This window comes from Artemia franciscana, chromosome 7 (genome assembly GCF_032884065.1).
Source record: "Artemia franciscana chromosome 7, ASM3288406v1, whole genome shotgun sequence".
NCBI classification, from domain to species: Eukaryota; Metazoa; Arthropoda; class Branchiopoda; order Anostraca; family Artemiidae; genus Artemia; species Artemia franciscana.
In genome coordinates, this window is record NC_088869.1 from 46,392,322 (window position 1) to 46,417,014 (window position 24,693).

Here is a 24,693-nt window from a genome sequence, read left to right on the forward strand (position 1 = left end):
ACTCTAACGGAAATTTAAAGTTTTAGTGCCCTTTTTAAGTTGCCATAAAAACTGGAGGGCACCTAGACCCCCTCCCACACTTATTTTTTCCCAAGTTTCCGGATCAAAATTCTTAGATAGCCATTTTATTCAACATAGTCGAAAAACCTAATAACTATGTGTTTGGGGACGATTTATTCCCCCACAGTCCCCGTGGGAGGGACTGCAAGTTACAAACCTTGACCAGTGTTTACATATAGTAATGGTTATTGGGAAGTGTAAAGACGCTTTCAGGATTTTTTTGGCTGGGGAGGAATTGAGAGGGAGGGAATTATGTGGGGGGAACTTTCCATGGAGGAATTTGTCATCGGGAGAGGAAGTTTCCATGAAGGGGGCTCAGGATTTTTTAGCATTTTCTTAAAGAAGAATGAAAAAATAAATATGAAACAGTTTTTTCAACTGAAAGTAAGGAACAGCATGAAAACTTAAAACGAACAGAAATTACTACGCATTTGGGGGGTTCACCTCCTCCTAATACCTCGCTCTTTACGCTAAAGTGATTTTATTAATTTCAACTATTTAATCTACGGCCTTTGTGATTCAGGGATCATTCTTAAGGAATTTGGACAGAATTTAAACTTTAGTGTAAAGAGCGAGGTATTGACGAGGGGGGAACCCCCTCATATACGTGATAATAACATACGAATATAAAAGTTCGTTACGTAAGTTAATTTGTAAGTTATGTATATTTTTACGAATAACCACATTCGTAAAAAATTAAAAGCTTTAGTTGCCTTTTCAATAACAAAAAATTGGAGGGTGACTAGGCCTACTCCCTCGTTCTTTTTTCCTCCAAATCGTCCGATCAAAACCATGAGAAAGCCATTTAGCCATAAAAATAAATTAATATGCAAATTTTGTTTTAGTTATTCATGTGCGGAGAGCCAAAATCAAAACATTCATTAATTCAAAAACGTTCAGAAATTAGATAAAAAAAAACAAGTTTTTTTTAACTGAAAGTAAGGAGCGATATTAAAACTTAAAACGTTCAGAAATTACTCCGTAAATGAAAGGGGCTGTTCCCTCCTCAACGCCCCGCTCTTTACGCTAAAGTTTTTTACTGTTTTAAAAGTAGAGCTGAGAGAAAGAGTCAAAATTTAGCGTAAAGAGCGAGGCGTTGAGGAGGGAACAACCCCTTTCATATAAGGAGTAATTTCTGAACGTTTTAAGTTTTAATACCGCTCCTTACTTTCAGTTAAAACAACTTGTTTTTTCTATTTAATTTTATGCAAGGTTTGATAGTAAAAGTTAAAGTTAGGTTAGGTTAAATTAGGCTATTAGGTTAGGTACCTAACTTAACCTAATCTAACCTAATCTGTCACTGTTAAACCTTGCATAAAACTGAAAAAGCTGACTGGCAAAGCTGACTAACTCCAAGGAGAAAATAAAAAAGTAATTTCGGATATTCATCGGTGCATGTTGACATTTTCCAATTTCTCTCTTTCACAGAAGCATATACATATATAACTATGTGGCTCATAAATCTTTTTTTTTTTTACTCTCCTTCATTACACCTTAGTGGGGATCCTGAATTGAGAAATTTCCTTTTTATATATTGGAAGTCTGTGGAAAGAGTTACTTAAGGAGTTTTCATGCCTCAGAATATGCTAATTTAGGCCAACTTTTGAAATTTTATAAAGGCTTTCATGTTTAATTTCACGAGGGAATCCTCCCCCTAGTTAACATGGAAGCTATTTTATGGATAAGTTTGTCCATTTCTTTTTCAGCAAATTCTTCTCTGCTTTGCTTTCAAGAGATAATATCGTTTTGTTTAGATCATTTCTTCATATTTGCAAAGAATGTGTACATTGCATCCCTCTCATCAATAAAAGGTACCGAAAAAAAATGTATCCCATGTTAAGACCTAAAATTGATTTTCTCCTCTTTTTTCGGATCCGGACAGTCTGAAATATTCCGTTTGGGAGGATTTAACAGAAACATTTTTGCAAAGTAGCACTTCCTTTTATTCTTTTTCTTCGACAATTCCTGTAATGGGTTTTATGCGATGTGTCTCATTTTAGAAGAGTAATGAGACTAATGGTCAAGATGAAGAATTTTCTCTCTTTTGCTTGCTGTAATCCTTAGCTGATTACATTTTGGAAAAAGAGCGAAAGTGGTATCTATTTTCTTGCGAAAAGAAAGTAGAATTGTGTGGCCGATTAGTGTATATGAAAACCTTTCTAGCACTCGGACTTTTGTAAATTGATCCTTAAGTATATTCTGTACATATAATTTTAAAAGAAGAATAGTGTGGTCTTAGGAAAGGGAGAGAATAGAAAGTTGAATAGCCAAGACCCAGGATGTTTTCTTGCAGTTGACAAGTTTGTGGGGGTAGAAGATAAAATCTGCGATCTAAAAGTTAGAAAATTGCAAATTATGGTAATGACAGTTGTTAGTAGCACCCATGAGCTTTAAATGGCGGAAGAAGACTTGTTAAATGTTTTATTGAGGAATTGTCGAAATGAATTTTCAGGTATTCGGTCGACTTACTTTATCTCAAACAATAAGCGGTACAAAAAGTGAGGTTCGATTTCATTTCCTATTTCATATAATGAAATAAAGATTAAAATCACTAGAATAGTGAAACTTTGAATATATCGTGGTGGAGTAGGAGCGTGCGCAGCTCTGTTGGTCTCATGCGACTTGGTGCTGCAGCGAGATAGAGTTAAAAAGGTTTCTGTAAACTTTTGAATTTAGTATTAGATGTAAGTTTTGCTTCTGACCTCGTTCAAGTTTTTCCAGGAATATATGCCAGTCAGCCATTATACATAAGGTTTCTTGATGGTTAGAAAGTAAGTTTTCCAGGGGTCCGCTGCACAGTATCACCAAAATTTTTCAGAGAAACTGCGAATTCCAAAGACGTGGATCGTAAACTAATTAGATAACATGTTGAAGAGCTCTCTTTTTCTCCCTGACTTAGTCTGTTAGCTAACGACTACAAATCGAGCCATCTCAAATTATCTTCTCCATACTGGAAGTTTCAACCAAAATCGGCATTTTTGGATGTCATATGGTGTCCAAAGATGCAGCATGAAAATTAATAATTCTTTAATGTGATCCTTTATTCGTGTTTCTACGAACATGTTTTCTAAATGATGTCCTCGTGGAAAAAAAGAAAAGAAAAAAGGAAGACATTTCCATTCATGCAAAAATTTGATTTTCCTTGTTTTTCAAGATGCGGATTATTAACCTTCTTTTGGGTTCTCGATGACGGTGATATCAGCAATGTAAACTTTATTTCAATCTTATGTTATGGTTGAGGGGTTTCTGGCTATTTTTCGGAATTTCAAAAAAAATGTTTATTATTATTGTAAAATGTTGTTCTGTTGAATCCGGATATTAGTAGTGACAGAATCGTGGAACACGTTGACACAGATAGCTTGTTATAATGTTATTAATTTCTATCTTGGTGTTAGCAAAGTCACATTTTGAATAATGTAATAAGAAAAAAATGTCAACTCCACAATACGTTTTAAAGTAAATAAAAAGTAAAAGCTATTAAATAAAACACGCTAACGAAGAAAAAGAAACACTTTTCCAAGGCAGGTTAATTTAGGTATTGAATCAATGAGATCTTGCATAGCATTGGTTTCAGATATTTCATTGCTTAGATGATCACGTATTCACGATTAATCCTGGAACAAGAAATCTAAAAGACAGACTTTTTTTACACATATTATGAAAGCCGAATGCCAGTCAAATGGATGGGTTAAATATTACTCTAGTGAGTTTTAACCCATGATATTACTTTACAAGATGCATTTTTCTCAACGTTGGATATAGCCTTGGGTAATTATGAATCTGGTCCAGGGTTTATACTAAACCTAGGGAAAAATAGTCAATGTATCATGAAACTTAAAAAGAAATATTCACGTGGAATTGACCAGTTGTGTGGCGTGCATCTAGTACATGAAAATTTAAATCTGTTACACCATTTGGGAATGCTGTTCCAAATAATATTTCATAGTGGGTTAGTTCCTGATGTTTTTTGTGCTGGTATTGTGATCCCTATGCCCAAGAATGGAAAAGATAAAAGTAATTGTAGTTCGTACTGACCCATAACTGTTTCATCAGTAATTTGTAATTTATTAGAGCTGTTAGATATTGATAATATAAACCGAATTTGTTCCATGCCATACAATCAGTTTGGCTTTAAAGAAAGCTACAGCCGTGAACATATCCACCAAGTTATTGCAAATGTTCTGTTAGACGTGGAAGTAAATAAGGATATTGTTGTTATTGTTAATTATTGTTAAGGATATAGGCTATTGCTAAGTGCCAGCCACCGTGGGCTTGATCGCTCAATGCTACGTGTTTACAAACATATGTATTTGTTGAAGTGCCTGTTCAAAAAGATTTTGTTGTTTCAAAAACTATGATTCGTACTTGGAAAGGTATTATGCAGGGCGGGGTGCCATCGCCTCCATTTTACAATAACAGCGTGCTAGAGGCTCAGAAGGGAATTCAGACATCATTTATTTTTCGAGGCTTTGGTTTGTCACCTTTAAATTATGCTGACAATGTCCTAACCTCAGTCGGACCATTTCTGGTATTGAGGGAAATTTTGAGATTTATCTCCTGAATATAGGAAAATAGGGCTGAAGTTTAATGCTGAAAAGAGTGAAGTTGTTTCAATTGGTAGGTCACGCAGTCGGTCCATCTCCGATATCGTTTGTCTTGCTGGTCATCGTTTTAATCTGTTGCCAATCATAAATTACCTTGGATTACCCATTGGAAATGACCTAAAGCATGCTCGAGCACTTTTATTAGAGTTTCTAGATGGAAAGCTTCGTAAGGCATGCGGCCTGCTTGTTCCTTGTGAAGAACCTTATAAAAGGAGTGTGTTTTCTAAAATTTATAACGCGTTTTCTGTGCCCCATTTGCTAGCTTTGTCGCCTTTTTGGAATGTTTTTTAGTACGTCGGATAAAAGAGCTTGTCGATCAATTTTCTTTCGGTACGCCAAGCTCCTACTGGGTGTACCTCTGCGGGCTTATATACTTGATAATTATACGTTGCATTTGGTGAAAAAGCAATTTGTCACATTTCATATTGCCTTCAAAAGTCTTATTTTAAATTATTCATCAACATTATAAATAATACTTCGAGGGAAGAAAATCGATCGCTTGAAATTGGTTATATTTGACTTGCACCTGCTTGTTGCAATGTTCATAATTTAAATCTCGGTATTCGAAATGAAACGAAGCAAAAAAACCGTGAATTACAGAAAGGCGGGAACCCAAGAGACTACTTCCAGAGGGAGGGCGAGGATTGTTGTTATTGGTAAATTCAAACCATATTAAGAGATATTTCTGAGAGGTTTTAACTAAAATGTCTTGTTTCTTTGTGCAAAGACTATGCATGGTGAACAAGCACACATTTGAATAATACTTTTCTTCGTTTTTTGCATAATCTCGTCAGAGGTAAATTTAACCCCATTAAGAGATATTTTTGAGTGCTTTTAATGAGAATGTCCCGTTTCTTAGGCTGGGTATTAGATTTCAGTCCCCCACCTTCGAAATTTTTTTTAACCCCTACTAACTTAACTTTAAGCTGTAGAATGCGATGCCCCCCTTGGCAATTCATGCCACCTTGAAAAACTATGGATGGCAGACAACATCCTCTAGCGGCTTCATCTTTCCTAAGGTATTCTTCAGATATATTCATGATAAAAATATGCTTTAAATCTATTGGTTTGTGTTTTATCGATCCACCCCAACATGATGTTTCCATGGTAATTCGTGTTACTTTTGCTAAATAAGGATGTCACATGGCACCCTCTGACACTCCTCATGATTCATAAGGCTTTTTCAGATATTTTTATGATAAAAATCATGCTTTTAATCTATCGGTTCATGTTTTCTCAAGCCACTCCCAACTTGATGCCTCAATGGCCATTCACGCCACCGTGGGGCACTATAGCTGGCACATGGCACCCCTCATCGTTTCTATGGCACTTTTTAGATATTTTCTTGATAAAAATCATGCTTTAACTCCATTGGTTTGTGTTTTTTGCAAGCCATCACCCTCACGTGATGCCCCCAATGACAACTATTGACCTGTGCCTCTCCTTGACTGGTCTTCTGGCACCCCCTGGTTTTCAATATCACACCTAAGGCATTTTTAACCTATCGCTGATTCCGGGATCATGTGTGCGGCTGCCACAGTGGTAATTTATGGCTGGTCATCAACAATAGCTAGTTTATTGTACGTTTTCAATCAGTATTATTTGTACATTGGAAGGATAAACACTTGCATCTCATTTTAAAAATTGAAAGTGAAATATTTCAAGAAAGTTTGTCTTCATGATAAATTATTGTAGCATTGAATGCTGAGGAAGAGCAATATTTGAACTATGAAACAAGCATTAATGGGGATCTAATTGGAAATGCATGTGTTCGTGTACACATGACAGTAAGGTGTTAAATTCCTTTGGAATACTAAAAAATTAAACATTAATGATGGTGGTGGATATGGGAGAATAACGTTTCCAGAGATGATAGTACTCATAGAGAATGCGAATCTAAAATTTTGATTGATGACAATGACCAACTTCTTGCTACTGCAGCTGGTGACATGCTTCCCATTGACAGATCTAGTATTAGCATTCAAAAGAAGACAAGAAGAAGGCAAGCCTACTACAGCACCAATCCCGTAATGTATATCTTATCCAGGTGCCGAAACTGCAACTTATGTAAAAATAATGTCGTAAAATACTTTGAAATCACAAGTAAAATGAAAAGGCATTGACAGACCGATATATCGCCTAGGAATATAAAGATAAATTGATGGAAAACAGGGCACCAGCAAACGTTACTAGTATCATCGATAGTTAGTCAACAGATACAATCATCTAAAACAATAATAGCAATGATGAAATGTAAGGCGAAGTTGTTAAAAGTTGTGTATGACACCAAAATGGAATATGTGACATCTCAAGAGAAATCATGATTAAGTATTTTATGAGATGGATTTTAAGCATTTATTTTTTTATGATGAAATTCTACATGGCAATGCCTCAATAAAATGTTTTATTGGATTACTTTGCTATAATCCCATTACCTTTAGGGTACGCTAGCAACTCCAACGATTAGAATGTTTATTCAAAAGTCAGAAACGTATTAAGGGGAATTTTCAGAGACAAAGGCACTACTACCCGGCTGATAAGAGATCTACTAGAGCCTGGGATAGGTTAATAGGATTCTTAGTGAAGTCCGAGAAAGACGGGCAGGATTGTTAGGTTAGATGGCGCGGTATGTATCCTAGCGTAACCTAACTAACTGTCTTTAGGTTAAGTTAACCTAACCTAGTAGAACGTAAAAAAAAGGCTGAATCGTTAAAAGACGGATCGAGTTTGTATGAAATCCATTATGAACCAAATTGTTTTTTAAGCTGTCAAAACAGGTCCGCTGGAGGTACCTGGGGTGCGACACGTTGGTTGTGGGTACCTGTTTTCGCTATAGGAGGGTTGTAGGTACTCTTGGTGTGGAAGGTAGTACTTTTAGTGGTCAAGTGTCTGTCCTTGTGTGTTTTTGTCTGACTCTGTGTGTTTGTGTGGGTTTTTTTTCTCTCACCGTGTCTATGTGTTTGACTGTGTGATTGCCTTTCTCTTTGTCTATCTTTGTGTGTTTTTGTGTCTGACTCTGTGTGTTTGTGTGTGTATTTCGTCTCTCTCTCACCGTGCCTATGTGTTTAGTTTTAGGTTCGTATTTTCTTTGGGCACTATCAAGCCTGGAAATGCTACTCTCGCATATCCACCACTGCCAGTAATGTTGAATTCTTTGGTATTTCAAAGAATTTTAACACCTTACTGTCATGGCAACGCATGGATACATTTCCAGTAAGATGATAATTAATGGTTGTTTCTTACTTCAAATATTTCTCTTTGTAAACATTCAATGCTACGATAACTTTATCATGAAAACACACTTTCTTGAAATATTTCATCTTTACTTTTAAAGTAAGACGTAATTGTTTATTCTTCCAATGTAGAAATAATACTGATCGAAAAAATACAGTAAACTAGCTATTGTCTATTACCAGCCATAGATTACCACGGAGGGAGCCGTATACAGAATTCTTGAATCGACGAAAGGCTGAAAACGCCTTAGGTGTGATAGTGCACACCAGGAGATGCCATTGGGCCAGTTATAGAATGGCTCAGGTAGGAAATTGTCACAAGGGGCATCAATTTGGGAGGTTGGCTAGCGAAAACACCTACCAATATATTTAAAACATGATTTTTATCAAGATAATATCTTAAAAATGCCTTAGAAATGATGAGTGTTGCCGGAAGATGCCATGTGCCAGTCGGTGTGCCGCGGTGGTGTGGATTGTCACGGGGGCAGGTTCGGGTTGGCTTGAAAAACATAAACCGATGGATTTAAAGCATGACTTTCATCATGAAAATATCTGAAAAATGCCCTAGTAATGATGAGGATGCCGTTTGAAACTTGTAGTTTTCCACGGTACCACGCTAGCGCAAGTTGCCATGTGGGGCATCACGTGGGGGGGGGGTAGATTGCTAAAACATGAACCAATGGATTCAAAGCATATTTCCATCATGAAAAATATCTGAAAAGTGGTTTTGGAATGATGAGGGTGTTAGAGGATGTCGTGTCTCATCCGTAGTTTTCCACGGGTGCGAATATTTTTGAAATATTTTGATTATTGTACTTTCTGGATTAAAAAAGGTAATGATTGTTTTTTGTGTGTTTTTACGGACTAAAAGAAAATTATCAGGTAAAAAAAAATGTCCTATAATTAAATAACAATCGAACTAACTTTAACACAAGTTGTCCTGATTTTGATGGCGCTGTCGCGAGCCTTAATCCTTCTGGCTTTAGGTCAGAGGTCAATTGAATTTTTTTAAACACAATCAATAAACACAGTCGGTGGAAAATAGCAAGTGTTCTATTTACCTTCTGCAAGTCAACATATCTAGATAAAAATCAAATGGTGTTTACCACTTGAGCGTCTCTTTCGATGCCTAAAAAGAGCGCTAAAACTCAACGTGTGCATCTTGTTCAATAATCTTTCAATTTTCTAGTACCATTTTTTTATGTGGCCAGTATATATATATATATATATATATATATATATATATATATATATATATATATATATATATATATATATATATATATATATATATATATATATGTATATATATGTATATATATATATATATATTTATATATATATATATATATACATATATATATATATATATATATATATATGTATAATGTGGTTGTTATTTAATGTAGCATGAGAAACCAAAGTGACAACACAGAGCCCTAGTATTATTTTGGTGCATCCAAGTTTTAAAATATGAAGGAGTTCCGGTAGAAAAGGCACCAGTAATTCAAAATGGTTTACAGTACAAGCAGTTTTCTTTCTCCATATGAATACATCCCATTAGCTAGAGGAGGTCTTTAAGTTGAATTTTTCCATATGAACACTGCTATAGAGTTTATCAGTTTTTTACCAGGAGCACGTGCACAGGATGGTCATCCCCTTTTTTTTCTGGTTTCCTTTCATCGCACTGCATTAATGCTGTCCAAAATCGTAAAACTTCAACTGCGAGATTCTATAGTCTAGTGATTTTAGTCTACGACTAGTAAATTACAAGACAAAAGGCCATATACTGCGCTTTGAATAAATTTAATCTGAAAGATAGATGCGGGTTGGTGTTTAAGTCGCCAGCTGTTGGGACTGCAAGAATAGTAATACTATCATATTCATATTCATAATTTGAAACTGGACACTGACTTTTGGTTTATTATTGTTAGTTGTTCTAAAAATTGTAAGATCTACTTTATGTAGTTGTGATTTAAAGCGGGACAAGAATTAATCCAAAAAAGGTCTATTTCCTAATAGAACTCAAAAGAGTATAAACTGGTAATTGGGTTTCTGGTTAATCCTTTTAATCAACCTTAGACCTTCCTAATTAGTTTTCCTGTAAGACCTTTTAATCAAGTAAGGTTTTAATCAAGCCTCTACTGGCGTTCTCCTCATTTATTGTGCCAAACGAATTTCCCTCTAAACCTTGGGGATTGGGAATTGTATCCCAGAATCGCTCTCTTTTGCCTTTTCTTGCAATTCTATTAATTTTCCCTTCTCAATAAAACTTTACCTCTGATTACATAAATCACTTTTTAGTATTTGTGTTTAGTAGTTATAAATAAACCAGCTGGATCTTTGCTAAAAATAAATATATTAAATGTTTATTCTTTTTTTCATATTTCACCGCTCTTTGATTTTGACTTTTTAGACCGTATTTATGATAATTGGAAAAGAGATCGCTTTTAAAGAGCGAAATTTCCTTCAATTCAATTCACGACCTCGAATACCCTGGACTATTCTCCGCTTCTGTTATTTCTAATAGTAAAACCTAGTGTTAATATAACCTAAACTAAACATCTTTGTGAAGTAAGACCTTGGGTGCCGGAACCGATGATGTGATGCTCCGCAACTGTGACCCGTAGGTCAAAGTTGCGGAGCATCACATGAAATATGTCTGTTGGATTGGGCTTGAGCAAGCTAAAGATTCAACAAAAGTCCCATTCATGATCCTTACCAAACTTATCGAGTTCTGCTAGTCCCTTCTCATGGGTAGAGATGACAAGATTTTAGCTCTTCAACACGCAAATATTAAATCGACCACGGATGCTTGACATCATAGCTGTAGCTGTGGACCAGGTCCTGTTGAATTAATTTTGTAATTTCCCTACAAATTAGGCTTCCGAAAATAAGACTCTAATGCCGCACACTTCCTTCTCACGGAAGTTGAATCAGGTACAGACCATGAAAGGACAGGTATGAGCTTGTCTCTTACTTTCATTTGGGATCTGACGTCACTATCTAGCAGACGTGATTATGACAAGGATTCAAAAACTCTAAAATCATGTAGGTGTTGACGCACCAAAAGGTAAAGCAAAAACGTTAGCTGGTGCCACTAACAAGTTTAGGGTTAGACCAGTGGTTCTCAACCTTTTTTTTACCCATGGACCCCTTTTTCCTTCTTTTTATCTTGGTGGACCCCTTCATAGCTATTGGACATAAGAACAATTTTCTATTCTTCACTAATATAAATTTTAAGGTTTTAAATATCAAAGAAATAGTATACGATTAAGCTTTATCTTTAAATGAAAACTAATTTAATGCAAATAAAATATTCTACTATAATAATAATAATAATAATAATAATAATAATAATAATAATAATAATTATTATTATTATTATTACTGTTATTGTGATAATAACTACAATATTACAATGTTTCTTCCATGGGCAAGCAATACAAGCTCAAGGAGAGTAGAGCTCCTCAAGCAGTTTAATTCACTCCAACATTATTTAAAATGGATAAAAAAGGAGTTGAAATTAAGTGTGTGATTAAAAAAAAGGAAAAGGCATTTTTATTCAATGAGATCCCTGTGGTTGGTTCTTCTCGGCGAGTTTATTTATATTTGGTTCTATTGATGTTAATGATAGTCCAAGATCACCCCTTTTCACAAAGTCAAGTCTATTGCAATTTTCTGATAACATTTGAGAAACACGACTAAATCCCGCTTCAACAAGATAAGATGTAGGAAGAGCAATAACATAGAGTTGCACTTTATCCCAGAGCAAAGGGTACTTTTTAGCAACATCATTTGTTTTCCATATATTGTACTTTTCATCTTTGAATTTTGCATGCATTATTTCATCACTTTGTATTTGGTTGAGGGGCTCTTGCAAAGATATATCCATCCCGAGCAGGTCACCAACCCGAGTTTGCATATCTTCATGTATATTTTCCAAATATTCACCATATAGGACAAACAAGGAAACTGTTCAAATGCACGACCCCTGATATTATTCTTGTACAGCTGTAGTTTCCTTAGAAAAGCAGCAATAGCACTTTTACTAGATATCAGATCAGAATTGTTTTCTTGGAGCTGTTTATCAAGTGAATTAAATTTTTCAAATATATCTTATAAGTAAAACACATCATATTTATTTGCAAGCAGTTTTGCTTCAAGTGTCAGCAAGAAAGGAAACAATAGAATCCCAAAGTGCAATGAAACGCTTAAGACAATTCCCCTTTGATAGCCATCTCACCTCTGTATGTATTACAAGCCGCCCAAACATTTTGCTTACAGAATTCACGAAAAAGGTGGTCTCGAAGAGAATTTGAAATAATATGGTTAACTACTTTTATTACAACAGTAAGGGAATCATGCAGACATGCACTCATTTTCTTTGCAACTAAGTGTTGACGGTGTATCACACAGTGAACACAATATAAAGTGAACAGTAAATTACAGTAGAAAATGAATTTTTTAAAATAAAGGGCGTTCTGAGTTGGTTTTCTTCAAGGACCTCCAAAATATCATTGTGGACCCCCAATTTGTTGTGTTTTGCCTGTGGATCCCCGAAAATATTACATGGACCCCTAGGGTCCATGTGGACTCCGGTTGAGAACCACTGGGTTAGACAAAGAACATCCAGACAATAGAAAATATATTACTTTCCATTTTACTTGTCTAATAGTGGTAAACGATACCTTAACCATTTGTTTCGAGAACCGTGAACTCTTTTTTAAAAAGTTGAGGACTATGTTTCAATTTATATTTTGTACTAGTCACGAGAAAAGGTATCTGGAATTGTAGAAAGTCCAAATTGTGAAGATCGCACTCTATTTTTCTTTGTCAAATATTTTATTTTTGCTTATTTACGATCCAACTGAATCCTTGAATATGAGTTTCAAGGAAACTCTTTTTCCTATGTTTGGTTGTAGGACTGCCTTTTTTAAGGCAAAAGAGACGCTTTGAATATAGTAAATTTAAACAATATAGCCTGTAAATTCTTTATTCGAACTTTATTTCTATTAAGACTTTCCTATTTATTTCTGAAGGTTTGGATCTTGTGCGTCTATCTTTTAGTTTTGATATTTCATTTTAGGCCATGGAAGCTCAAAGCGTTGAATGCATTCCTGAGTCAATGGATAGCGAAGATAGTCTGTTTATGTTGTATACCTCTGGGAGCACTGGCAAACCAAAAGGACTTGTACATTCCACTGCTGGCTATTTACTTTATGCGAGTTTTACTCATAAGGTATTTATGCTTAAAAGTTTGTGACAGAAAGAGATAGAGGGAGTGAGAGAAGGAAGCGAGGGAGATAAAGAAACGAAGTAGAACGATAAATAGAAAAGAAGGGAAGAGAGTAAGAGAAGTGAGAAAAAGAGAAACAAAAGAAAGAGATGCAGACAAGAAACGGAGGTTAAACAAGTGAGACCACAGGAGAGGAGATTGGAAAGAGCGCGCGAGAGAGGGTGGGGGAGTGAGGAAGGGGGACGGGGAGAGAAAGACAGAGGAAACATTGAAAAAAGTTTGGAATTAACATTTCAAGTAAATTTATTTTTAGAAATGAACTGAAAAATTACGAAATGTAGTTTTCAAATTTTATTTTCATTAATAGCCTACTGAATAAAAAGATCTTATTTTGATATGTTCAGTTTCTGCCAAATATATAATTGTATGCCAAGTCACCTATCCTACAGTTTTTTAGCCACGTGTTAATTCATCCATAGTAAGTAAAGACAGGTAAATAAAATGTGTACATCCATTGCAGTATTAAACACTAAGCTCTATCTGATTCCTTTGAAGAGCAAAGCTAATACTTTCTGGAGCTATTATCTTTAACCTGGGGACAAACTTATCCATTAAAATTTATGAACCATTTTTCTCCTAATCTTGACAGCTAAGTTTCACAATTTACGTTTTGTGATTCTCTTTTTAATATTATGTGACACCCATAATTCAGACTTTTAAAAAGGTTTTGCGAGTCATTTAACAGACTTTCTTTAGTGCAAGTCTGCCAAGTAGAGAAATAACCTGGTATTAATTTAATTTACTGAATTTGGTTTCAACCGTCATATTGGCCTAAACATTTGAATCCATGAAAGTATCTTTACGACCAAAAGAACCGGCTCACTTTATGCATCTAATAATACAGATTAGAAATCCTTGCATTATTCCACTCCAAATACGGTGTAATATCCTTGCCTTACTGAAAAAAAATAGTTTTTAGGGCAAGGGTAAGGGTATTGTTGGGGCCGTGTGTCCACTTTTTACTTCCTAATAGTACTAACTGAAAATCCTTTGAAGAATTTCAGTTTTAAAAAGGTAAAAAGACAGTCAAACTAAGGAAATGTTTATCAATTCAATTTTGAGGCGATTAGTTGGATGAATAAATAGTACCTTTATTTATTTATCTTATTGAGTCGAAACAATACATAATATAAGTTTAGATTTTCATGAAAATGTAGTTAAATTTAGATTAGTAAAATCAATTTAGGTTTTAGTTTAAAATCTGACTGCGTGACATATTGGTTCAATGTTTATTTTAAAAAAATATGGAGAAGTTAAGTGCTTTTGGTCCAAAAATGTTCCTCCACATATAGAGAGGGTACGGGTTATGCTCCTCCTGCCCCTTCATATTGATCTGAAGAACCCTTCGTGGAAAAGATGGATGAATCCAAATTTGAGTCGCATAAAAGCCTTACCCATTCTCATCCCTAATAATTGACGAGAATGAAAAATATAAAATAAAGGATAAAGATCCTCCCGAGCCATTGATCGTACATAGGGCGTCGACATATTATTGTCGACGTTTCAGTTGCTGGGTGGACCCAAATGTGAGCCGCAGAAGGGCTGTAACTTCTCTTATCCCTAATATTTGGTGAAAAACTATGCAATACTGTGCAGGTAAAATAAAGATCCGCCCAAGCCATTGATCGTGCATAGGGCGTCAACAGGCTATTAGTCTCTAAAAGCAGAGCATTTTCTTTAGAATTCCAAGGCTCAAATTGTTTTTCAGAATTGAACTTCAATCGATTATTGAAATGGAACCAGATAAGCTTTTAAGGAACATCTTTTCAATTTGCTAAAAGTCGTGACTTGGCAAAGGTATGATCCTTATCTAAGATAAATTGTCTCCTAAGCAACGTCACGTCAACTTTGTATGAAATAGAAACGTTTTGACCCTATTTCTGTAAAAGAAGCCTTTGTTATAGATTTTTCAATGCATCAAATGCTCTTTCAAAATGCGAAATACTATGTAATTAGTCTAACGTGAATGTGAATTTACTCGAGACATGATTATATTTGAACTGGAAAGCAGGTATTCTTCTTTCACATATTTGGATTCTGGATATTGAAACACATTTTAACAGAAGTATTTTTGGCTATTAATGTTGCTAGGTTTTGTACCTGTGGTTATTATTGCGGTTATTTGAATTTATTATGGTATATTTGCCCCAAGAAAAACATTAATCCTGGAAAATTAAAATTCCAAAGAAAAAACGAAAAAAATGAGATTTTTCGGAGAAAACAAAAATACTGAAAAACAGAGTGAATATTTTGAAAGGTCAATCGCCTCCCATCTTCATAAATTATGCCGCATATGAAAGGGGTTGTCCCCTCCTCGACGCCTCGCTCTTTACGCTAAAAATGAACTCTTTCTCACAACTCTACTTTTTAAAACAATAGAACACTTTAGCGTAAAGAGATAGGCGCCAAGGACGGAACAACCCCTTTCATATACGGAATAATAATAATAATAATAATAATAATAATAATAATAATAATAATAATAATAATAATAATAATAATAATAATAATAATAATAATAATAATAATAATAATAATAATCTAATAATAATAATAATAACAGTAATACTAATAATAATAATAATTTATTTGTGACCCACTTGAAACAGCGGAGTAGAAAACAAACACACAGAAAAAAAAAAAACAACTTCTGATAACACATTAAGTTACTGTAGAAAACATTTTAGAAGACCATGAAAAGGATTAATAGTAAAATGTATCGAGTCGGATAGTTTCTGGTGTAGCACTTTAAGTTTATTTAATAAATCTGGAGCCCCGAAATTTGTTACCATATCACTGTTCTTGTACCAGGGAGGAAGATACAACCAAAATCGGAGGAAACGAAAATAAGATGACTTGAGAGCCTTTAAATCTTTTCTTTTTAAAACAGGATACAATCCAGAAAGATATAAAACCGAGTGATCACAAAAGCAAGAGTAAATTTGTGAAAGGGTTTTGCGGTTGTATTTCCCCATGTTCGCAACAATTTTAGAATAATCCACTTGAAGTTTAGCCTTAGCATCAGAAACAATTTTGTTACGAAATGAGACTAAATTGTTAGTAAGGGTAATGCCCAACCACCTTAAAGAAGTTACGCACGGAAAGCTAAATTCAGAACAGTTAAGTCTAGAAGATTGGTTAGGAGAAGGACCAAAATGAAGGAATTCACATTTATCAGGGTTAAGGGTTAACCTACATTCGAGAAAGCAGTGATAGAACGAAAAGAAGCCGAAAGCCCAGATTTATTTCTACTAATGAGAAGAATATCGTCCGCATAAGCAAGATATGAGACATTTGAACTCTCCACCTTGTCTCACACCTTGTCTTACGGAGATCTTTAACGTAGAAGGATCAGAAGGAGAAGATTTAATATGAAGGAAAGAATGACCATACCAAAATTTTAATAAAGAAACAATAGAAACATTCACTCCACATTTAAGCAAAGGAAACAGGGCTTGGGAGTGAAATACAGAATCAAAAGCCTTAGATAAATCTAAAGAACAAAAATAAAGATCGTAGCCCTTCCCGGAAGTATCAGAAAGCAGAGTAGAAAGAACTTTATGGGCATGCTGACATCCCAGACCACGCTGAAAACCAAACTGGTTAACTCCAAAATTTATATTATCTGTTATAGACTTTTCTACTCAAGGACTTTGCTTAAGGTACAAGAAAAAGTGATAGGACGATAAGATTTTCTGTTCGTTTTAAGTTTTAATGTCGCTCTTTACTTTCCATTGAAAAAATTTCTTGTTTTTTTTTTAATTGCTGAACGTTTTCGAATTAATACATGTTTTTTATTTTGGCTCACAGTTTATGAGTCATTAAAACGAAATTTGTATATAAATATTTTTTTTGGCTAAATGGCTTTCTCATAGTTTTGATCGGGCGATTTTGAAAAAAAGGGGTGGGAGAGGAGGCCTAGTTACCCTTCAATTTTGGTTACTTAAAAAGGCAACTAGAACTTTTTTTTTACGAACGTTTTTATTAGTAATAAATATGCTTAATTTACGAATTAACTTACGTAGTGAACTTATATATTTGTATATTTTTATTGCGTATATGAGGGGGTTCACCACTCGTCAATACCTTGCCCTTTACACAAAAGCACAAATTTTGTCCCAGTTCTCTAAGAATGACCCCTGAATCACAAAGGCCGTGGAATAAATAGTTGAAATTACAAAAAATGCTTTAGCGTAAAGAGCGAGGTGGGATTGGGCCTAGGTGCCCTCCAATTTATTTCGTCACTTAAAAAGGGCTCTAGAACTTTTAATTTCTGTTACAATGAGTCCTCTCACGACATTCTAGGACTACTGGGTCGATAAGATCACCCCTAAGAAAAAAAACAAAAAAACAAGAAAACAAAAAAGAAACAAATAGACACTTATCCGTGATTTGGCTTCCGGCAAAAAATACAAAATTCCACATTTTGCAGATAGGAGCTTGAAACATCTTCAGCTGGCTTCTCTGATACGCTGAGTCTGATGGTGTGATTTTCGTCAAGATTCTATGATTTTTAGGGGATATTTTCACATATTTTATAAAATAAAGGAAATTTTCTCAGGCTCGTAACTTGATGGGAAAGACTAAACTTGATGAAACTTATATATTTAAAATCATCATTACAATGCGATTCTTTTGATGAAACTATTGGTATTAAAATGTCGTTTTTTAGAGTTCCGGCTACTATTGAGCCGGGTCGTTCCTTACTACAGTTCGTTACCACGAACTGTTTGATAGATGTTATATAGAGATATTATATATAGTTCATTTTTTGTTTGTAGTTTAAGCTTCATCTATAATGCCTTCAAGGCGTAGTTTGCTCTTAACTAAGTTCCAGCTACAAAAAGGCTGAAAATTCTCCCTGTATTATTACATGAAATGTAAGGCTTCGCTCATGGTTGCCACATGATACTTTGGTGTTTCTAATTTTCTTTTCACGCTGTTTATGTCGCAGTTTTAATGTCGCTCCTTACTTTCAGTCGAGAATACTTGTTTTTTTCTTTATTTAATCAAACAGTTCGTGGTAACGAACTGTAGTAAGGAGCGACCCGGCTCAATAGTAAACGAAACTCTAAAAGTGGAATCTCTTTACGCTAAATTTTGACTCTTTCTCTCAATTCTACTTTATTAAACAGTAAAAAACTTTAGTATAAAGAGCGGGGCGTTGAGAGGGGAAAAGCCCCTTTCATACACGGAGTAATTTCTGTTCGTTTTAAGTTTTAATGTCGCTCCATACTTTCGGTTAAAAAACTAGTTTTTTTTATTTAATCTCTATATAAATTCACTCTTTAGCATGATGTTATGACGGAATATATAAAGTAATATAGAAAATATTAAGAAAATATCGCCATAAATGTGGTTTGTGCTGATTTTAAATTAGCTTTGCGGTAACCTTCTAGCCTTGGCAAAAAAAAAAAACAACAACAAACAAACAATAAAACAGGCAGATAAGTGACACCCATGCAAGCATGCAACTTTCTTCGTTTTTAGGAAAATGCCACCAAAAATATGGAAAAACAAAGAAAACCAAAGGACGCGGAGAATCAACGTGATAAACAAACAAATAAAACAGAAGTTAAGAGCCCATATGGCACTTGTGACGAGGTCAGAAGAGCTAAGAGCCAAGAGCTCATATGGTATGAGCTCTAACAAAATTCTAAGAATCAATAGATTGATTTAAAAGGAAAATTAGAGGCTTAATGCCGTCGGGATTTAAAGTAAGAGTTCTGAATCACGATGTCCTTCTAAATATCAAAATTCACTAAGATCCGTTCATCCACTCGTAAGTTATAAATACCTCATTTTTTCTAATTTTTCCTCTCCCTTTAGCCCCCCAGATGGTCGAATCTGGGAAAACGACTTTATCAAGTCAATTTATGCAGCTCCCTGACACGCCTACCAATTTTCATCGTCCTGGCACGTCCAGAAGCACAAAACTCGCCAAAGCACTGAACTCCTCTCACTAACTCCCCCAAAGAGAGCAAATCTAGTACCGTTACGTCAATCACGTATCAACGACATTTGCTTTTTCTATCCCCCAAGCTTCATCCCGATTCCTCCACTTTAAGCGTTTTCCAAGATTTCCGATTTGCCCTTCCAACTCCCCCCAATGTCAACGGATCTGGTCGGGATTTGAAATAAGAGCTCTGAAACATGAATTCCTTCTAAATATCAAATTTCATTAAGATCTGGTCATCCGTTCTTAAGTTAAAACTACCTCAATTTTTCTAATTTTTCCAAATTAACACCCCCAGCTCCTCCAAAGAAAACGGGTCCGTTCCAATTATGTCAGTCACGTATCTAGAACTTGTGCTTATTCTTCCCATCAAGTTTCATCCCAATCTCTACATTCTAAGCGTTTTCCAAGATTTCTCTTTCCCTCCTCCAACCCCCTATGTCTCCGGATGCAATTCGAGTCGAAAATGGAGCATCTGAGACATAAGATTCTTCTATATATCAAGTTTCATTAAGATCCGATTACCTATTCTCAAGATAAAAAATATCCCAATTTTCACGTTTTCCAAGAATTCCGGTTTCCCCCTCCAAATCCCCCAATGTCGCAGGATTTGGTCGGAGTTTAAAATAAGAGCTTTAACGCACAACGTCTTTCTAAATATCAGATTTCATTAAGATCTGATCATCGGTTCGTAAGTTACAAATACCTCATTTTTCCGAATTCCCCCCCCCCAAATCCACCAAAGAGAGTGGATCCAGTCCGGTTATGTCAGTCATGTATCTTATACTTGTTTTTATTCTTCACATCCAGTTTTATCCTGATCTCTCCGCGTTCAGTATTTTCTAAGATTCCCCCCCCCCCACCAATGACGCTGGATCTGGTTGAGATTCAAAATAAGAGATCTGAGTTACGAGGAAGTTGTATTAAGTTTCCTAGTTTAAGAGGCCTTGCTGCCCCGTGGCGGTGTATTTATTCCTAAAGTTTACGGTCAATTCAGAAAAAATAGAAAAAACGAGGGTTTTTTAACTTACAAACGGGTCATTGGATCTTAATGAAATTTAATATTTAGAAGGATATCGTGTCTCAGAGTTCTTGTTTTAAATCCCGACCGGATCTCGTGACATTGGGGGGAGTTCGAGGAGGAAACCGGAAATCTTGGAAAACGCTTAGAGTGGAGAGATCGTGATGATACTTAGTGGGAAGGATAAACACAAGTCCTAGATACGTGATTTACATAATCTGACCTAATTGGCTTTTTTGGGGAAGTTGGGGGCGGGGATAATTTGAAAAAATTAGAAAAAATGTAGCATTTTTAACTTACGAGCAGGTGATCAGATCTTAATGAAATTTGATATTTAGAAGGATCTTGTGTTTCAGAGCTCTAATTTTGAATCCCAATCACATCCGGTGACATTTGGGGGTGGTAGAGGGGGAAACCAGAAATCTTGGAGAATGTGAAAATTGAGGTATCCTTATCTTACGAATGGGTGATCGGATCTTTATGAAACTTGATATATAGAAAGATCTTATGTCTCAGGTGTTCCATTTTTAATTTGAATCGGATCCAGGGACATAATGGGTTGGAGAGGGGAAACAGAAATCTTGGAAACCGGAAATCTTGGAAAACGCTTAGAGTGGAGAGGTCGGGACAAAACTTGATGGGAACAATAAGCTCAAGTTCTAGATACGTAACTGACACAATCGGACTCGATTCACTCCCTTTGTGGGATTTGGGGAGTTTTTTCATTGCTTTGCCGAGTTCGGTGCTTCTGGACGTGCTAGGGCGATGAAAATTGGTAGGCGTGTCAGCGACTTACACAAATTGACTTAATAATAGTCGTTTTCCCGAATTGACCATCTGGGGGGGGGGGCTGGAGGGAGAGGAAAAATTAAAAAATGAGGTATTTTTAACTTTCAAAGGGGTGACCGGATCTTAATGAAATTTGATATTTAGAAGTAACTCATGTCTCAGAGCTCTTAATTTCAATCCCGACCAGATCTGATGACATTGGGGGAAGTTTGAGGCGGAAACAGGACATTTTAGAAAACGCTCAGAGTGGAGAGATCGGGATGAAACTGGATGGTAAGAATAAGCACAAGTCCTAGATACGTGATTGACATAACTGGATTGAATCCGCTCTCTTTGGGGGAGTTGGGGGAGGGGGTGTTAATTTGGAAAAATTAGAAAAATCGAGGTATTTTTAGCTTACGAACGGGTGACCGGATCTTAATGAAATTTGATATTTAGAAGTAACTCATATTTCAGAGCTCATATTTTGAATCCCGACCAGATCTGGTGACATTTTGGGGAGTTTGAGTGGGGAAACCTGAAATCTTGGAAAACGCTTAGAGTGGAGAGATCGGGATGATACTGGGTGGGAAGAATAAGCACAAGTCCTAGATACGTGATTAACGTAACCAGGCAGAATCCGCTCTCTTTGGGGGAGTTGGGAGAGGGGGTGCTAATTCGGAAAGATTAGAAAAGTTGAGGTATTTTTAACTTACGAACGGGTGACCGGATCTTAATGAAATTTGACATTTAGAAGGACCTCGTGTCTCAGAGCTTTTTTTTAAATTCTGACTGGCATTAAGCCTGTGATTTTCCTTTAAAAGCAATCTATTGATTCTTAGAATTATGCTAGAGCTCATGCCATGTGAGCTCTTGGCTCTTCCGATCTCGTCACAAGTGCCACATGAGCTCTTAGCTCTTTTTTTTCTTTGATGCTTTATAGAAGTCTGTAAAATTATTTATAGTTTCATTAGCTATTTGGAAGGAGAGTCAGTGGAGAGTCAGGAGAGTCAGTGCGGTTGCGATAAAGGTGCCAGACACTCTCAAAGTTTAGGCCAACATCTTCTAAATTTCATTGCGCCTTCATAATTAGGGTGGGAGGATTTTCTTGCCTAATACTCTTTCATTCCAAGAAACATTTTGGCCCAACCCTGTGATATGGGGACAGCGAGGTGACAGCTGCCCTCTTGTTTCTGTACTATTTTAGATGTAACATAAAACATTTCGTTCATTTGCATGTCTGCGCAGAAGGAGAGTTGCAGCACTATTTTATGTGTAACATACAATATTTCGTTCGTTTGCCTCTATGCGCAGAAGGGAAAGGGGTGGATGGTATCCCCTGCAAGAAGAATTGATTGAAAACCTTCTCTTAGAAACTGAGAATTACGACCCTGCTTTTTATATATTTCAGATCACTGAGAAATATTTTAAATGGTGTACTTTTTCAGGATGATTGCCATGCATGGATGAATGGAGTATTGTTAATCGTTAATAAAAAAAACTGGGATTGAGGGGAGGAGGTTGCAGCCTTCCACAAATTTAAAAGATTACTGGATCAGACAATTCCCAGTAAACCCTAGTAGACAAACAGTTCGTGTTAACGAACTGTAAGTAAGGAGCGACCCGGCTCAATAGTAACCGAAACTCTAAAAAACAGAATTTTGATACCAATAGAAATATCAAAAGAATCAGATTTTAATGCTGATTTCAAATATATAAGTTTCATCAAGTTTAGTCTTATCTATCAAACGTTACGACCGGAAGAATATTTGCCTCATTTTCGAAGAAAAGGGAGGAAGACACTCTCCAAAAAATATATAATCTTAATGAAAATCACACGATCAGATTAGTGTATCAGAGGACGCTTCTGTAGAGGTTTCGAGCTCTTATCTGCAAAAATGTGGAATTTTTTTTCAGGAGAAGGATCACGGATGGGTGTTTTTTTGTATTTTTTTTTCTTTTTTTCTTCCCAGAGATGATCGTATCGACCCGGTTGTCCTAGAATATCGTGAGAGGGCTCATTCGAACGGAAGTTGAAAGTAGTAGTGCCCTTTTTAAGTGACCAAGGAAATTGGAGGGTATCTAGGCTCCCTCCCACGCTCATTTTTAACGATAAACAGTTTGAGGTAGGCATTTTGTTCAGCAGAGTGGAAAACTCTAATAACTTTGTCGTTAGGTGCAAAATGACCTTCCATAGTCCCTTGGGTAAGGGCCTCAAGTTGTGAGCTTTGCCCTTTGTTTACATGTAGTATTTGTTATTTAGAAGCATACATCCGTATGCTTTCGGGGGGGGGGGGACAGGGGTTGTGCTTGGGGTGGATTTCTACGAGGAGAATATTCTCTGGGCTGGGAAGTTTTTGGGGAGTGAATATTCCAGGGGAAATGTCACGCTGGGAAAGTTCGGAAGACTTGGTATACAAAATTCTTTTTAATTGTCTTTCATTCTCTTTGCCAATTTTTTTATGTGGAGATGTTCCGGGGGATTTATCCAGCGGCTTTTTTCCGCGTGTTTTGTTTCTGGGAAATAGTTTCCATGGAAGGGGCATTTTTGGAGTGATCAAAAGACCGATTAGAGATTAAAGTCTTATTCAAATGAAAGAATGCTATGGAAAATTTTTCAGGGTGAATCGTCTACGAGCAATTTTACAGGCAGAGGGGATTCTCCGCGAGGATGGAACTGTCCGGAGGGAATTTGACCGGGAAGGGGGTAGAGGTGCACTTTACGTTGGATGAAACTTCAATCAAGGAATTTTCCGTAAAGAGGAGGGGTACATTTCAAAAAGAGTGAGCCATATTTACTGGCATTAAATTATGCCATATACGAAGGGTTGCCTCCTCCTCAAACCTTACATTTTCCGCTAAAGTTTCACTTTAGCGGTGTTTCAATTGAAACATGGGGACCGTCTAATCAGAATAGGAAACGTTTTTAAAGAACTAATCGCTTTAGCATAAAGAGCGAGGTATTGATGAGGGGGCAACCCTTTATATCTGGAATAAATCTGCCAAAATGAATATGCAAATTTTGTTTTAATTTTCATGTACGGATAGCCAAATTAGGACCTGCATTGGTTGAAAAACTTTTAGAAATTAAATAAGAAAAACTAATTTTTATAACTGAAATTAAGGAGTGACATTAAAATTTAAAACGAACAGAAATTATTCCGTATATGACAAAGGATGTCCCCTCCTCAGCGCCTCGCTCTTTACGCTGAAGTTTTTATTGTTTTTAAAAGTAGAGTTGTGATAAAGAGTGAAACTTTAGTGTAAAGAGTGATGCGTTGAGGAGGGGACAGCCCCTTTCGTATACGAAGTAATTTCTGTTGGTTTTAAGTTTTAATGTCGCTCCTTACTTTCGGTTAAAAAACTTGTTTTTTTATTGGATAACTTACTAAAGAGAGGCCCTTGCCAATTGTAACCTAAACTTAAAAAAAAACGAATTTAGAGTATAATATCAATTGAAACTGCTGTTTATGCTATAATTATTATGTAAAATTCATTAGTTTCAAACTTATTTAATTTTTGGAAAGGGGGCTAAATTTACCCAAAAGGGATACAATGAGAATATTAATTATACAATGAAATTGAAAATGTATGAAAACCCTAAAGCTACTATGTACAAAGTACCAAAAATTATTTCTGATTATGTTGTCTCTTGTTGCATTAAAGTATTTATAAATTCGTATTCTTTACCTTGTATTTTATCTTATATTCCGTAATTTTTACTATGGTAACTTTGAATACTATGGTAAGTC

At 35.8% G+C, this 24,693-nt stretch overlaps 1 protein-coding gene across 2 annotated transcripts in view; it reads left to right on the plus strand.

Moving 5' to 3' along the window:
- LOC136029375 (acetyl-coenzyme A synthetase 2-like, mitochondrial) overlaps positions 1–24,693 on the plus strand; it is a 260,989-nt gene that overhangs the window by 117,348 nt on the left and 118,948 nt on the right. For both annotated transcript variants that reach the window (XM_065707693.1, XM_065707694.1), the window contains exon 5: positions 12,987–13,139. In XM_065707693.1, coding sequence (XP_065563765.1) covers positions 12,987–13,139 — 153 coding nt within the window. The remainder of the gene's footprint in view (positions 1–12,986; positions 13,140–24,693) is intronic.